The 15241-nt window shown below is 40.9% G+C and overlaps 2 protein-coding genes across 3 annotated transcripts; one reads left to right on the top strand and one right to left on the bottom strand.

Annotated features, from left to right (window-relative positions):
- Window positions 1-202: 202 nt before the first annotated feature.
- On the bottom strand, window positions 203-6317 carry trim110 (tripartite motif containing 110). Its single transcript, XM_088430205.1, has 9 exons — window positions 5953-6317; window positions 5066-5180; window positions 3137-3661; window positions 2969-3064; window positions 2452-2685; window positions 2050-2072; window positions 1664-1809; window positions 1148-1419; window positions 203-980 (listed from the first exon to the last, which is right to left on the bottom strand). The coding sequence occupies exons 3-9, from the start codon at window positions 3623-3625 to the stop codon at window positions 711-713; spliced, it is 1530 nt and encodes a 509-aa protein (XP_088286331.1). The 5' UTR covers window positions 3626-3661; window positions 5066-5180; window positions 5953-6317; the 3' UTR covers window positions 203-710.
- On the top strand, window positions 6074-15037 carry sall2 (spalt-like transcription factor 2). 2 transcript variants are annotated; one of them, XM_088430204.1, is made up of 4 exons: window positions 6074-6414; window positions 9293-12809; window positions 12942-13012; window positions 14141-15037. In XM_088430204.1, exons 2-4 carry the CDS (start codon window positions 9596-9598, stop codon window positions 14441-14443), a joined length of 3588 nt encoding a protein of 1195 aa, XP_088286330.1. In that variant the 5' UTR covers window positions 6074-6414; window positions 9293-9595; the 3' UTR covers window positions 14444-15037. The 2 variants fall into 2 exon arrangements, with proteins under 2 accessions (XP_088286330.1, XP_088286329.1); XM_088430203.1 differs by having other exon boundaries at window positions 6079-6414; window positions 9293-13012.
- Window positions 15038-15241: the final 204 nt, after the last annotated feature.

The following is a 15241-nucleotide window of genomic DNA, read 5'->3' as shown; positions in this document are numbered from 1 at the left end:
AACTCAGAAAAAAGGTGGGGACCTGATGATAATGTCTAAAACAAGCATGATTATGAGTATCAACACAATATTGAAAAACGAAGTGTAAAAAAAAATTAAAAAAGAAGAAAGCTGAGCCAGGATTGATCATTACCTGAGCCAATTAGACACAGTGATGTCATTTTTATTTGACAGCGAGTGACAAAATGACTGCCCTTGTGATTGAAAAAAAAAACCCCAAACATTTGTTTAATTCACGTCCTACAAACAGTTGATTCAAATACCATCTAGATTAATGAGGACACAATAAACAAATAATTTCAGATTGTTTTGTTTTGTTTCTTTTTTTCACAACCGCGACCCTTGTGAGCCTCGTCAAGGTAATGGTTGGATGGAAATTCCAATGGGATTTGATCAAATATAAATATATTACAACAACAACAATCAGAGTTTTTGGGTGTTCCATCGTATTTGAACAATGTCTAAATTTACGTTAAAACATTTTGAATATTAGGTTTGTTGGTGATTTCATATCGTCCTATATAATATTCCACTGAATTAAACATGATCTGATTTCTGTAACCCAATTTTGACAAATGTTAGCTGTTGAGATGAGACTCACAAAAATCTCCAGCTTATTTCACAAGGTTCCATAACAGTTTTGCTTTTTCCTAACCATCAGCAACATACAGTAACAATCTGTAACATCTGTGTACCTTCAATTGGTCACCTCACACTTTTACAATTGAAATATGACTATTGAGCTCTGATTTATAAAGTCCAAAGCCCAAGGACACTGGTTCAGTGAACGTGGTCCAGAATGTGTGGACATGAGTTAGGTTGTTCGACGGTCCCACTTCAGAGAAGGTGATGGTTCCTGCACTATAGTCCACAGCAACAGCAACTCGGTTGCCAGTCATTTTGTATGCGAGACGTGTTTTCTTTCGATCATGCCAGGCAGCCAGTTTCTTGTCATGTTGTTGAGTCAAACTCCATGATAACTGGAAGAAAAAAAGGATTGAAACTATAGTGGCATGTTTTCTTTGCTCAATGTATACAGCTGATTTTTTTAAAAAACTTGTATTGAAGATTTTTCATGTAGCGATAAATAAATGACAGTACAATTCAACGTGTTCTTCCAGTAGGACTGACAAAGTAACACGCGTACCACATTGTTACCAAAGGAATTGCCTTCTTTCCCCTTCCGTCCAATACTCTTATAGCATATGGCGATATCCCAGAATCCTTCAGCTTCTAGTTCCCAGTAATGAGTCCCAGCTGAGAAACTCTGAACTGTGAGGACCTGCGGCCAGTGGTCGAAACGTTCTGGGTGAGCTGCGCAGGGAAGACGTGTTTTAACCCTTGTGACCAATCGTAGGTCATCAGAAATGCTCAGAAGAGGATGAGATGTGTTGGTGTCTAGCGTCAGCGGACTGGTCACTGTGGTCAGAAGGGGGAGAAATATTTATTAGTTATTACCTAAAACTTTTCCTATGTCAATCAAAGCCAAACCAATTACCAACCAATGTATTGTTTCCTATTTGTTTCATAGATGCATGTTTTGCTCACAATTGCATTCCTCACACAGTCCCAATAATGTGCTACATGTTAGGCTCATTAAACACTTACATTGTGCATGCGATATATGAAGAATATAAAACATTATTTGCATGTATTTACTCACAGAGCTCCCTCTTGAGTTCACTGAGGCAGCGGAGGGTGGCAGTGATAAACTCTCGATACTTGCCCTCGATGTCCTCCAAAATGTGCTTCCTGTCCAAACTGACGGGTTCTGGTGTGAAAAGGGGACTGCTAAGGTCAGCTAGTAACCTGCAGAGCAAGAACACACACATTTTACTTGAAGGACATGAGGCAGCAATACTACGTTGCAATTCTGAATTTTACTGCTCTGTTACATATTATTTGTTGATTTGCTGGATGTTAGTATTTCTGTGGTATTCATTAACATGCTTATTTTAGATCAGATTTGGCAAAAGCACAGGATTTTCCATAATATTGTACTAGGTACTAGTACATATAAAGAAAAAAAATATGGTTCCATTGACTTACTTTGTGTCATCAGACTGAAAAGCCTGCGGAAAGTGGAATACACAATCAACACAATCATTAGTACTGTAGCCTACGTTTTAATACAAATATCAGTATTAGAGATATTTTGCATGTCATTGTGGAAAATATTTAATATTCTGGAACATACAGGATCAGCCTGTCAAATTGATCATTTTAGCACCATAGACCTAAAACAGTATTTATCACAGCAAAACTCGGCAAAAGTATGCCGTGAAACCTCTCACTGACATATTCTTCCTTGGTATGTGTTGGTAAAAAAAAAAGTGAACAAAGTACCACAATTTTGAAAAAAATAAATAAAAATAAAACCAAATAAATATAAATAGCAATCCCGCTTGTATTACAGAATATTCCAATCTTGATCACAGTTGCCTATCTTACCCATATGAGCAGGAAGGGGTCCGTTTCCGCTAGCAGCGAGGTCAAGTAGTGTTGTATGCTCATCGTCTGGCTCACGTCCTCGTTCACTTTGGCACAGTCCTCATGCACACGCTCAATGATTTGCTGTCGGTCCTTCTTAGTCAGCTCCATCAGACCCATGACTAGTTTCTCCACTTGGACCTGCAGGTCTGAGCCCAGGCGCTCCACTTGAGCATTTTCCTCCATCAGACACTCCTATTTGTAATCAAGAAATGGTGTTTTACTTTGATACAATGACTTAATTGAAGTAAATTGAACATATCTAGAAATGTCATGCAAAAGTGAAAAGATGTTGCAGCCTTGCCATGGAAAGAAATTCACTGGAGATTATAATGCTGGTTAATGTATAATAGAAATCTAATGTCTTGTCTAATCTATGCTCCCACCTCACGTGATGTAAGTTTCAATGTGGTCTATAATGTATAAATTGTGCCAATAGTGGACTGCAAACATCAATTTCTGCTGGATCATTACTCACTGCAACAGTCGAATCAATGTTGGCATATTCTTTGAGAATTTGCTCTCCGTTCTTTACTTTTTCCTCTGACTTGGATAACAATGTCAGGAGAATGGCCTGAGGAAACACAAATCTTTGAGCAATATCACTTCCAAGACAAAGAGTAATAATCTCCCTCCAAAAACTAACCTTTAGATCCTCTTCCACCTGTCTTAGCCCCTTGACTTTATGTTGAATGTGACTTCCCTCCAGCAGACAGTCACAGCATACGTATACCCTCTCATCCGCGCAGTAGTAGCGCAATAGCTCTGTGTGTATAGGGCACTTTCGCTGAGACAGGTCGCCCAGCGGGTTCACCAACAGATGGGTGCTGAATGCAGGTCTTTCCAGGTGGTGCCGGAGATGTTCTGCGCACAGCGATACTTCACACCGCAGGCAGGTTTTGACAGCCAAAGGAACCAGCCCTTCGTCAGCCTCAGGTGAGCAGCAGTCGCACAGCACTTCGCCGTGCTCCTCCACACACTGGGGACATGTAAAATGACCTTTGCCCTCACCATAGGCAGTCCAGGCATCACGAATGCAAGTAGGACAGAAACTGTGACCGCAGGGTAGGGGGTGAGACTGGCTGAAGTTATCTCTGCAAACAGAGCAGGTCAACTCTTCTGTCGCAGACGCCATTGTGAAGCGATGCACTGTATGTGAAGTACCTATGTACTAACAACACAGAAATACGCAACAAATCAAAATTAGTAGTATCATAAAATAAAACATGACTTAACTGTGGTTGTTACGACTACGTATGGGTGAGTATGATACCATCCATCAGGACCTGATGGTGGCCGGTACTAGTATCAGCCCTCCTGTCGGTGTTTTACAGTTGGAAGGCCCACATGTTTGCATGACAAAAGCTTCTGCTTTTCTCACCCAAATAAACCCTCTCTTACCTGATTGCTAATATATACAGTGCTGGCTGTCAATTGAGACCCATTTTGAAAAATCCGATGAGCAACAAATGGAATAAATTCGGTTTGAAATGATGGAAAATGACATTTTGACTGCTAATTCAAATATGCTTAGAAGTAAAAATGTGCTTCATTCTAAGTAGGCTTATTTCTTTCATTGGTCTGCATTCACCAAGTAAGTTAGTTGTATTGCTCCGTGTGTTTGGCCATATTTATTATTTACTTTAGTTGTTTTAGTTTATTATTAATATTTGAAAGTGTCAAGCCTGAAGCCTTGTTTATATACTGCATGTTTGACCAAACATGATAAATAATCGTGATTTCAAAATTGACCAAAATAATCGTGATTATTTTTTTGGCCATAATCGTGCAGCCCTACTGTAAATGTACCAGTAGTCGAAAACGAAAGAAAGAAGTAAAGACTCTGAAACGTGCTTGAGAGCAAGATCATAAATTAATGGTCACTGTCAATGTTAGTAGCAGTATACAGTATACACTATATACATTACCCATCTCTAATGCGCTTTGTGTTATGTTCCTTCATGTTCTTTCTGTCCCTATTATTTGTTGCTTTTCCAGCCTTATTTTCCCCCAACATCCCAATAAAGTACAGACTTGACTTTACCTCTAGTTTTGAAAAAATAAAGGCCCATTTTTGAGAGCATGAGTAGAAAACACTACAGTATTATCAGTTTTCAAAGATAAGGAGTAAAAGTAAAAACTCATCACAAAAATACATATTCAAACTGAGTACAGCTACTGCACATGAAAAATCTACCTGTGAAGTTAAACACATAAGACTGTATCGGCTTGGACCTTAGCTCTTAGAGTATTTGTACTTCATTACTTCTCAGCACTGCTATGCTGAAATGAAACTCTTGGGGGTATGAAAATCAGTACAGTATAGAAGGAAATGGCATAATTGTTATGCATTCCATACACCAATGTTTGAAACACTGACACTGGCAGAGTCTTAAGTAGTTGACTGCAATGGAGGGATCAGGAGATCATCCTTGACAGCTTGTTGACCTGATTTACTGTCAGCTGTTGCATGCTCAACCGAAAACTCATACATTTACACATGATATCAACAGTGTTTTATTGAATATGGAAATATGTAAAGAAAATATTACATAGGAAACAGAAAGGCTCTCACCTGTAGGGTAGATGTTTGCCGTCCGTGGCCATCGATCTGCTAGAGGTGCTTACTATGTTGACCGGTGGTTAATCTGTTGGGATTCACCTTGCTCCTTTAGTGTCTGGTTTAACCACTGACCCGAGTTCAGTGCAGTCACGTGATAGTGAGATAGAAAGAGGCCCAGGAACAATTAAGTAAGTATATTTCTTGTACATAAAGCATTCTTTAGTTACATAGTTACATATTGTACACCCATTTGATTACTCTATGTGCAGGCTGTGTGAGTTCAGTTTCAATTTCGGCAAAGAATGGTTGATTATCTTTGTAGCCACAGTCCACAGCCTCCCTTTCACCAAACGTCAGCTATCAATTAGTAATAATAAGTGCGAAGCCTCAATACCTTATTAGAGGACATACTTTGGTTTCACATACATCCCATGATGAGTTTTCAGAAAATAAAAAACGGACAATCAAACAACATTAACAATGGAAATTAAACCTGTAATATTTGAATGGCGAAGCCATGCAAAATATTTACTGTGCAGGGCAACAAAGGCTATTATTGTTGTTTTAGAGCGACATCTAGCGTGTTTTAGGAGTAAAATACTTTCTATTATTTTATTCTTATTGATATTACAAATTTAATTGTTTGCATAATATGTATTTCATAATCTCTATTTGTTCACAACCGAATTATAATTTTTTAATCAAAATATGTGTTTGGTACACATATGTAACAATTACAAAAATAAATACTTTATTCTACTGTATTTCCTTTTTGTCCTGTACTTCCAAGCACATTTTACATGATGTAGATTTGGAATTTAATCCCAGTCCAAATCTTTTATAAATGACCTGGACCAAGCCGCCCTTTATAGGTGTGTGTGAGTGAGTGTGTGTCTTACTTGAGACGTACTGTGAGAGCCAATAAGATGGTAACCGTGGTCACTGTTTCCCAGAGGACCGTCTGGCGGTGAGGGTCATTAATTATAACAGACAGATAGGCAGACAGACAGAATGACGGTACCGCAGAGAGCGCAGACAGGCCGTGAGACGTTCAAAGACCAGCAAGAAAACAAGGCTCCTCCGCTCATCGAGTCCTTTCGCACCGCCATGCCCGCCCATGTGTCACCGTAGCAGCACACACACGAATAGTTGTTTATGTGTCCGTAAATAAAGAAAAGCGATTAGCAAGAGAGATAAATAATTGAGGGAGAAAATGCGGCCATCCTACTGCGCATCCCTGGTGGTGAATAGGGAAATAGTGCGCCAGTGTCCCGTCTGAGAGAAGGCGTCGATCATCCACTCAAGCTCCGGCCGCTTCACCTTTTTATTATTCCACAACCAAAACCATCCGTTCAAAATTGGTAAGTTATATTTTTGTATTATGACAGAATAAGCGGTGTCGCTTATTGTGGCCTATAGGGGGGTTGGGATGCACATCCGGGACATTTCTTTCCCGGTCATAATATTTTATGAATCATAACTTGTTATGATGTGGGTGGCGCGCGCGGCGTGCAACAGGTGCTCGTACAGTAGCGGGAGCGCGCATTTCACTGCCATACATATTTGTGTGCGTGTTTACAACGGACATTACACTCTTCTGTCATGTCGTCGGAACGTTGTCGTGATAGCACGGCGGGATTTGGCCGGTATATGGACGGAGTCTTTCATTTTTTGACAAAATGCGCATCGAACACGCCTTTATGCTTTACTTGGGGGGTTTTATGTAGCCCCGTGTGGCGATGTAATCTGGCTCGAACAGATGAGTTCAACGAGGTCGACTCGGTTTAAATAAAAATTTATCAGGTAGCCATTTATGAAAACCTTATCTATTAAGACCGCATTTCTGAATAATTTCACGCCTGGTCATGCGACTTTCTCTTTCTTTCCCCCAATGCACCTCACTCCACGTGTTAAGCATGTTGGCGTGGGGGTAAAAAGGGGAGCATTGTTGCTCCCCTCGTTGGCATCATGTGTTGGAGGAGGAGGCGATGCTCATTCAGCTGTGCTCTCTCAACGCCATTGTTGCAAATTCCACCTCGCCTCACTCAGCCGCCTTGTTTACCAGGTTCCCCTTGCAGAATCGTTGCATTGAATCGTTAGAATCGTCACACGACCCGCTATTACAATTGAACTTGCATGAACGACCTTTTTATTCGCACCCGCCAGAAGTGATTCTTTTATGTGATACTAGCACTGAAATTCCAGTTGCTGGTTTGTGTGCATCGATTTTAAAACACACATTTTGATTTGTTGTCTTAATCATCCTTAATAACAATGTACCAGAGAGAGGGTAAAAAGTGTCGTCTCGCCATTTGAATGCTAAGTAGCAAATGAACAAGTAAACTGTGTGTGTGCGTAGGGAGGGAAGGGGGCATTCTCGGCTGAGTGAAACGCCACAATAAGATGGATTGATAAACTTCCTTGTGACCATTCATCCTGGAACGGAAAGAAGGGCGTCATGCTTATCAGATGTACTCTCTGCTTAAGTAGAAGTAAGCTATAGACATACATGTGAAACAATACTCCGGTAAATGTAGAAATATAATTTAATTCCTGTACTCAATAAAAAGAAAAAGACTAGAACCTGTTTAGTTTCAAAGGAGAGAAAACGACATGCAATGTCACTTTTGATCACTTGGCAAACAAAAAGTTAAAGTTTACCTCCTGAGGTGTGTGTGTATTAAAAAAAAAAAAAAAAAAAAAAAAAAAAAAATATATATATATATATATATATATATATATATATATATATATATATATATATATATATATATATATATATATATATATATATATATATATATATATATATATATATATATATATATATATATATATATATAGTGCCGTGAAAGCACATTAGCCCCCTTCCTGTGTTAATATGGTAAATTAAGTTCCAAGGAAGACAAAAATACAAACCTATCTAACCCTATGTGGAAAAGTAATTGTGATATTAATATTGGTTTGATGAAATGAAACTTTTGCAAGTGATGGTTATGCAAAAAACACATACATCAGGAAGATGGCAAATACTTTTTCACAGCACTGCATATATGTTATGCTTTAGTGTTAATTTAATGTTCCCTGGTTCATGTTCCTCCACTTTCTTCTATTCTTGTTTTTTTTTTCTTCCTTGTAACTAGCCAAGATTACAAGACTACAATTGACATTACCGCCTCACTGTTTACATCTCATTTGCTTTGTGTCAACAAATGTGGAGTTTAGAAAAAATTAAGAAGCCTGTTTTACAGGGGAAGTTAAGTACAACATTTACTTTGCATTCATGTTATTTGTGCCTCCTTTGGTTCTAATACAGCATCTGGTTAAAAATTGCATTTGTGAAATACGAATCAAGCATTAAGCAAGAATAGAGGGTGACTATTTTGATTTTTTTTTCCCCCTCAAAAGACAAAAAGGCGTGCTGCAGTTGTAGATAGTTTATGTCGCCTTCTTGCCGCAGTAATTAGTTGCTTTGACAGCCTGTAAAACTGAAGCATCTTCACTTTTTCCTCAGCGCCATACTCAAAAGGCACAGGCTAGGCAGAAAAGCCTGACTTAAATCCAAAAACAAACAAATTGGAGGAAAAATATTCAGTACTGTAAAATATAAAGACATAGAATGTTTTTGGACATGAAAATTGCACCGTAAGGTTGTTTTTTCTTTCCTTTTGAAAATCATTGCATCCCTATTTTGAGATTTTTTTTTTCTGCTGAGACTTGAAGCATGAGCATGCCATCTGAAGAAATGAATGTATAATGCGTGCATGATTTTGTGTTTCGGTCAACAACAATGGAAAGCGGAATTACCACTACATAAGTCCTACAGTATATTTTATTGTGTTACTCAGTACTTGTTGCATGCAAAGTTCCTTTTGTATATATATAAAGACTGTTTTTGAGGCCATGTGTTTTCACATGTGTCTCTTAATCCTTTTTGGATGAAATACAATTCTTTTTGGTCTGTGAGTCATTTGTATGCCAGGAAGTTGTTGTTTTCTTTGCATGCCACCTCCTTTTTTGGCAATTCTGTTCAACCTTAAACAGTATCAGGATTGTTTTGATTATTGCAACAAAACAATTGGCTCAAAAAAATCTAATGCCTAATATAGACCTAGATATGACCTCTTAAGACCCATAGGTGGGCTGTATGAGCACACATTTTTGTATGTGTTTTCTAATAACTGCAGACACCGATAAATATCTACAAATTACATTCAGACCTAATTTTACTTTTCCCAGGTGATCCTTTGGCAATGAAGTCATATCCATTCTGCCCAGATTCTCCCTAGAGCTCGTCATCTTTCTTCTTTCAAAGCACCCAGCTGGATTTCATTAGACACTCGCTTCCCAAGGCTTTCCAGGACCCTGAATATTCACTCTCTTCAAACCAGTCCCTCTACCAGCTCCTCAAATATCACTACCCTCCTCACACGCCAGACTACCTATACTTAGACCTTTTTTCCTTAAATTATACCCACCGCCATTGGACTCTCGTTTTTAAACCCAAGTGAACTGCTTCAAGAGCTTGTCAGAGGCAGAACCATGGCCTCTCCCAAATTGGGCCTGTCAGCCACTACCACCTCCTCGTCCTCATCATCTTCCGCATCCATGTGTCCACCGCACCCTGGAAGTCCCAGCCGCGTGCCAGAAGGTCCTCCAAGTCCTGTTACCCCGACACCTAGTCCAGGAGTACCGTCCTCCTCAGCCGCTCCAACTCGGGCTCAGTTGAGTCTGGCTCTGATATTAGAAGAGCTGCGGGTGCTTCAGCAAAGGCAGATCAACCAGATGCAAATTACAGAGGAGATCTGCAGACAGGTACTTCGTCTTGGTGGGGCATCCTATTCTATAGATACACCTTCTCAACATCTTTTCCCACCCCTACCTCAACTCTGTCTGGAAGACAATGGGGCCAGCAGCCCAACTAGCCAAACCACTGCAACCCAGCCATCCACAACTGTGGCTCCTCTCCTGGCATGTTTTTCAACCTTACTTCCCTCTCAGGTGGCCAACAAACCTTCAAAGTCAAACAATGCCTTGTCCCAAATCTTGCAAACGTGCAAACCCCACACTGAAGGGGTAGGTGCCAGTCCAGGGGTAAATAGTTACCTGACAATGAACTCCCAGTCTTCAGACCATTCCACATCTTCAACTGCTGCCATGACATCCTCCAACTATCCACTCGCTTTATCGTTGGCTCTACCTAACCACTATTTCAATGACAAATCCTCACATGATCTCTCAATGAGTGAGCACTGTGGCAAGTCCTTTTTAAACGCAGCCCTCTCCTCAGTATCCCCAAATGCACAATATGCTTTGCAATCTCTCTCTGGAGGGGTGAACCCTTCATCTACCTCTTCCACCAGCAGTACTAGCCGGCTCCAACACGCTTGCCGTTTCTGTGGAAAGATTTTTAGTGGGGACTCAGCCCTGCAGATTCATCTGCGTTCGCATACGGGGGAGCGGCCCTATCAGTGTCCTGTGTGCCTCAGTCGCTTCACCACCAGAGGCAACCTCAAAGTGCATTTCTTACGCCACCGCGAGCAAAACCCGGAGCTCTCGCTTTCACTCCTTCCACCATCATTGTTTGGCGTGGCTTTGCGTTCCACAGATGCGAGTCAGACTAGTGGCAGCGGTTCTAACTCTAGTGCTTTGAAGATGTCGGAAAAGAAGCCAAAAAGCAGGCCTGAGAATGACATATACGGAAACGACATGGAGGTCAGCGGTACCAATTCTCAGTTCTCCCTTGGAGCATCAGGGGGATCCACCCCTTGTACGCTACCACTGCCTCCAAGTGTGGACCTGGCCTTGATTTCACATTCCTTGCTTCAGCTTAACAGGGCAGCAGCTGTAGCAGCTGCAGTCTCAATTGCCTCTGGCTCATCTTACTCATCCCCCTCCACCTCCGCTGCCCCCTCGTCTTCACTAGCCACCTCCTTACTTGCAAATCCAACATTACCTTCACCATCTACCATCACAGGATTGCTGAAGGGTTCGAAGCATTCAAACAACTCTGATGAAAACACCCCCCCTCAAGCTCCTATACTTTCTCCTACTGCTTACACCCAGTTAGCCCACCTGCCGAAGCTTCTTTTCTCATCTGGTTCTTCTTCTTCTACCTCAAGTGTCACACACTCAGCACTGCACCCGGCTTTGGGGATGCTCTGTAACCCGTTACCCTCTAATCCAGGTTCCCATCAACCAGCTTCTTCCAGCTTTTCAAATATCACTTTTCCTTTCTCCCCCTTTCATAAACCTCCTACTACTGCACCATCCTCCATAGCTGTCTCTACTCCGACATCTGAAACTTCCAAGTTGCAGAGGCTGGTGGAGAAGCTGGAAAAGACATCTTCTCAGTCAAATTCTCCATGGACCTCTTCGTCTATTTCCACCACTGCAATGGAGTCTCAGATAAGCAATACCATATCTTCTCCCTCAAGTTCGACCGACAGTAATTTCACAAATACCAGCACATCTACCACATATATTATGGCAGCTGCACCCTCCTCTACTCCTGTCTCCACCTCTGTTTCAAACTTCACCCGACAGATGGTTGCTGCACTTGGATTGAGTGTCAATAATACAAGTGCCATTGCAGGAGGTTTGCTTCCAGCACTGAGCATCACAAGTGCTGCCAATAATTTGGCAACCAACCAATGTGGCGTGTGTCTTCGAGTACTGAGCTGTCCCAGAGCACTGCGCTTACACCAAGCCACTCACCTTGGAGAACGCCCTTTCCCATGCAAGTTGTGTGGAAGATCCTTCTCAACTAAAGGCAGCCTGCGGTCACATCTGGCAACTCATCATGCTCGACCCCCCAACGCTCGCGGCCACAACTCTTGCCCACTTTGCCAACGAAAATTCACCAACGCTCTTGTACTTCAGCACCACATTCGTATGCATCTCGGTGGTCAACTTCCCCCAGTAGGCCCAGACGATTCTACCTGTGAGATGACAGACGAACCTAACGCTAAATCTTTGTCACAACCTGAATCCAACACAAGTGACCAAACTAACGCCCCCAGTAAAACATCTCAACCAGCTGGCAATGTAACGAACCTATCCCCAAGTTCACAGTTTCAAAATGTAGAAATGGACTCATGCCCTATTTCTGAGAGTAAACCTGTTCAATATACTGCAAAGACGGCCAAATCTGGTCGCTGCAGCCCAGACCTCAACCCCCCCACTGATCTTAGTCCTGATCCTTTCATGAATAGTACAACACAAATTCCACCATCTACTACTGATGACCCTCCATTGCTTTGCGCTAGTGCCCCCCTGCCATTCACCCAGAAAACGGAATTTGATGGATTTTCCGTGGATAACAAAGATGACTGCACTGAGCAAGCCACCAGGGATCTGCTCTCCAAATCAGCTTCACCTGTTTGCCAAACCACCTCATTGCACAATATTATGGCCGTGGACTGTGACAAAACATTAAATCCGCAGGATCTACAAAGTACACCTCTAAATTGTGCCCCCTTTGCTCAGAGCTGTTCAAGCACAATTACATCTTCAGCTCAGAATCAAGACGTTACCATGACTAACGACAGTCCAGCTCCAAATCCAGGCTTAGTCTCTTCCAATGTCCAATCACCTGAAGCTCAAGTTGAAGACGGAGACCAGTTTTGTTCTCCAGTAACACCAACACAAGCAAAAGTGCCTGAGGAATTCCCCCAAATGATGTCATCCTCAGAAACTGCAGACAATATTCAAGAAAGTGATGCACAGGGGGCTTCTACCTTTACAAGGGAGGCAGGTCAGAACTCAAATTTTGACTCATATGACAAACAAACAGATGGTGTGAATAAAATAATTGGACCTACTTCAAGTGAAGTACCGGAGGTTTGCGTTCCTCTCAGCCTAACCCCAACGCTCCCGTCTCCAATAGCTCGACCTGAGAAGAAGACCTATTGCTGTGCTGAATGTGGAAAAGCATACGCTAGTCGCAGTGGGCTAAAGGTAAGAAAATGTGTTTGAACATCGAAAATGTACGATGACTGAGCCAATAAACATCTAGGAGCGTTGATCCAAAACAACAAATTGAAAGTGTGAAATCCGTGCAAATAATGTACGGATTATTTATATGACATGCCATTTGTAGATCTATGCTTCTCATTTATTACTTGCAAAGCCCCCCTAGGATAGCGAAAGTCTTTTATGCCCCCCCCCCACTCTCTGCCCTGACTATTAATGTGTTTATTTTCAAAAAAATTGTATAAGTATACCCAAAATCGTATACTTTAAAACATTGCCAAAAGAAAAAAAAAGCAGCAATGTTATTGCCATCTAGAGGTGAATGGTGACATTACAACTTAAAAACTTAGTCACCCCCTGCATATTTCAAATACACTCCCCATTTTTTTTTGTTTGTTTGTTTCTTTTTTAACTTTTTTAACATGTAATGAATGTTGATCAGCATTTCTTAAGCAATTGGTAGGGTTGGAAAAAAAAGGAGGGAGTAATCAAACAGCCACTCACAGTGTGGTCTTTTGAGCATTCTCTCACAAAAATATATTGTACTGTGTTTTTCAAGTACCCCATTGATATGAGTAGAATGTCTTTTTATAATTGTACGGCAATTATACAACAAAATTGGGAGCACTGCCCCAATTGGTGCATATTGAATAGACACAATAAGTAGAATAAAGAGAATAGAATAGAAATCGTAGTTTCACAGCACTGTAATCGTTATTGATTTTTTTCAGTGTGCTCTGGTTTTGTTGTTGTTGTACAGAGCGTTTATAGGTCTGGGGAAAAGCTGTTCCTGAGTCAGTTGGTTCGTTTTTTATGAGCATTTTAGCACCGACCAGAAGGTAGCAGTTTGAAAGCTTGCTGTTACCAAAAATGGTCATATACACAATAACTGGTTGGGAATCACGTTTGATAATCCTGTTTAATTATTATAATCCATGTGGATTATGACTCTATGATATGCAAATAAAGAGTCACTGATCTCATGTAGCGGAGTACTTATAGTAGGAAATCAAAAACAATTCATGTAATAATATTTTTTGCTTGATTCTTCAATTTTTGCTGTATTCCTCACTGAGCGAGGCTGATTCCCTTGTTTTCTTGTGTCATGCACAGGGTCATATGAAGCACCATGGTGTAGTAACCAAAGCAACCCGTCCTTTAGCCCGTAATAGTCGGTCATGTGCTGACCAACCTCAGCCATCTACATCAATAGGTTCCTTGACTATTCCGGCCTCCACAAGTGCAGCAGGTTTCTGGAACCAGTACCAGGCCTTCCTCAATCCCAGTTCTGGTTTAACTGAAGACACTGCTCCTGCCAGCCAGGACACTAACAAGTCTGCAAAATCTCCCTTGCAGTCTGAGCTGGAAAAGTCCGCTGTCAATGAAGCGGGGGATGAATTTAGTTCAGGGTCATAACTTGACTCAGTTTGAATGGCTGAATACTGCTTCCGTACTGCATTTCATGTAGCCTGTCAGTTTGATAGTCACAGTAATAATATGTTTGTCTGTGAAAGTCGTGAGTCAATGGTTTTGGTCGTCTTGCAAAAACAGACATAGTGTATATCACACACAACCAATTATTCAAGTAAATTTGTTGTCAGTAATTGCTGTGACAAGACTGTTGTTGACTAACTAAGCGTATCAATGTTGTATGTCAGATCTGGTTTTGTTTTTTTACAATTCACTGAAAGGTTTCTTCCTCAGGTATAGTATTCAAATCTGACCTATTACCAAGAGGCTCAAGCAAAAGAGAATTCCTTCAGAAAGAATTTCACTTTGCAATAACAAACCCGATGGACATTATCGATGCATTTCTATGTGGAATAGTATGTCATTTGTTGCCTATGTTCGGATTCATATGCGGTACAATGATGCTTTGTGAAGTATCCAGAAGCACAGCTGCAGTATTTGTAAATCTACTGAGAACAGAAACAATATGAATGTTGTTTGGTGCAGAAGTAACCTGTGGCACAAGCTACTAAATCCAATAAAGTTTATGTTAACTGTGAACTGTGTGTGTATTATCTTTGTATTAAAATATAGATGGGAACCTACATATGCAAACTCCAATTACGAAAACGTTCAGTAAAACGTAAATTAAAAACAGAATACAGTTATTGATAACATTGTTACCATTAGCTACCTCCACCTGTTGTAATCATTAGCTAATTATTATGGCATTTGCTAAACTGGAGGTACAGATTAGTACAACAA

This window comes from Hippichthys cyanospilos, chromosome 12, assembly GCF_059441005.1.
Source record: "Hippichthys cyanospilos isolate Australia breed blue-spotted pipefish chromosome 12, RoL_Hcya_1.0, whole genome shotgun sequence".
Lineage (NCBI taxonomy): Eukaryota > Metazoa > Chordata > Actinopteri > Syngnathiformes > Syngnathidae > Hippichthys > Hippichthys cyanospilos.
This window is presented reverse-complemented; position numbering and strand designations above follow the sequence as displayed.

What these genes read in the sequence shown, in the direction of transcription:
- trim110 (XM_088430205.1), bottom strand. Translation starts at nt 3,625, where the DNA reads ATGGCGTCTGCGACAGAAGAGTTGACCTGCTCTGTTTGCAGAGATAAC. An exon ending in AGGTGGAAGAGGATCTAAAG is followed by an intron (nt 3,065 to 3,136) that starts GTTAGTTTTTGG and finishes GTGTTTCCTCAG; the next exon opens with GCCATTCTCCTGACATTGTT. An exon ending in ACATTGATTCGACTGTTGCA is followed by an intron (nt 2,686 to 2,968) that starts GTGAGTAATGAT and finishes GATTACAAATAG; the next exon opens with GAGTGTCTGATGGAGGAAAA.
- sall2 (XM_088430203.1), top strand. Translation starts at nt 9,596, where the DNA reads ATGGCCTCTCCCAAATTGGGCCTGTCAGCCACTACCACCTCCTCGTCC. An exon ending in CTAGTCGCAGTGGGCTAAAG is followed by an intron (nt 13,013 to 14,140) that starts GTAAGAAAATGT and finishes TGTCATGCACAG; the next exon opens with GGTCATATGAAGCACCATGG.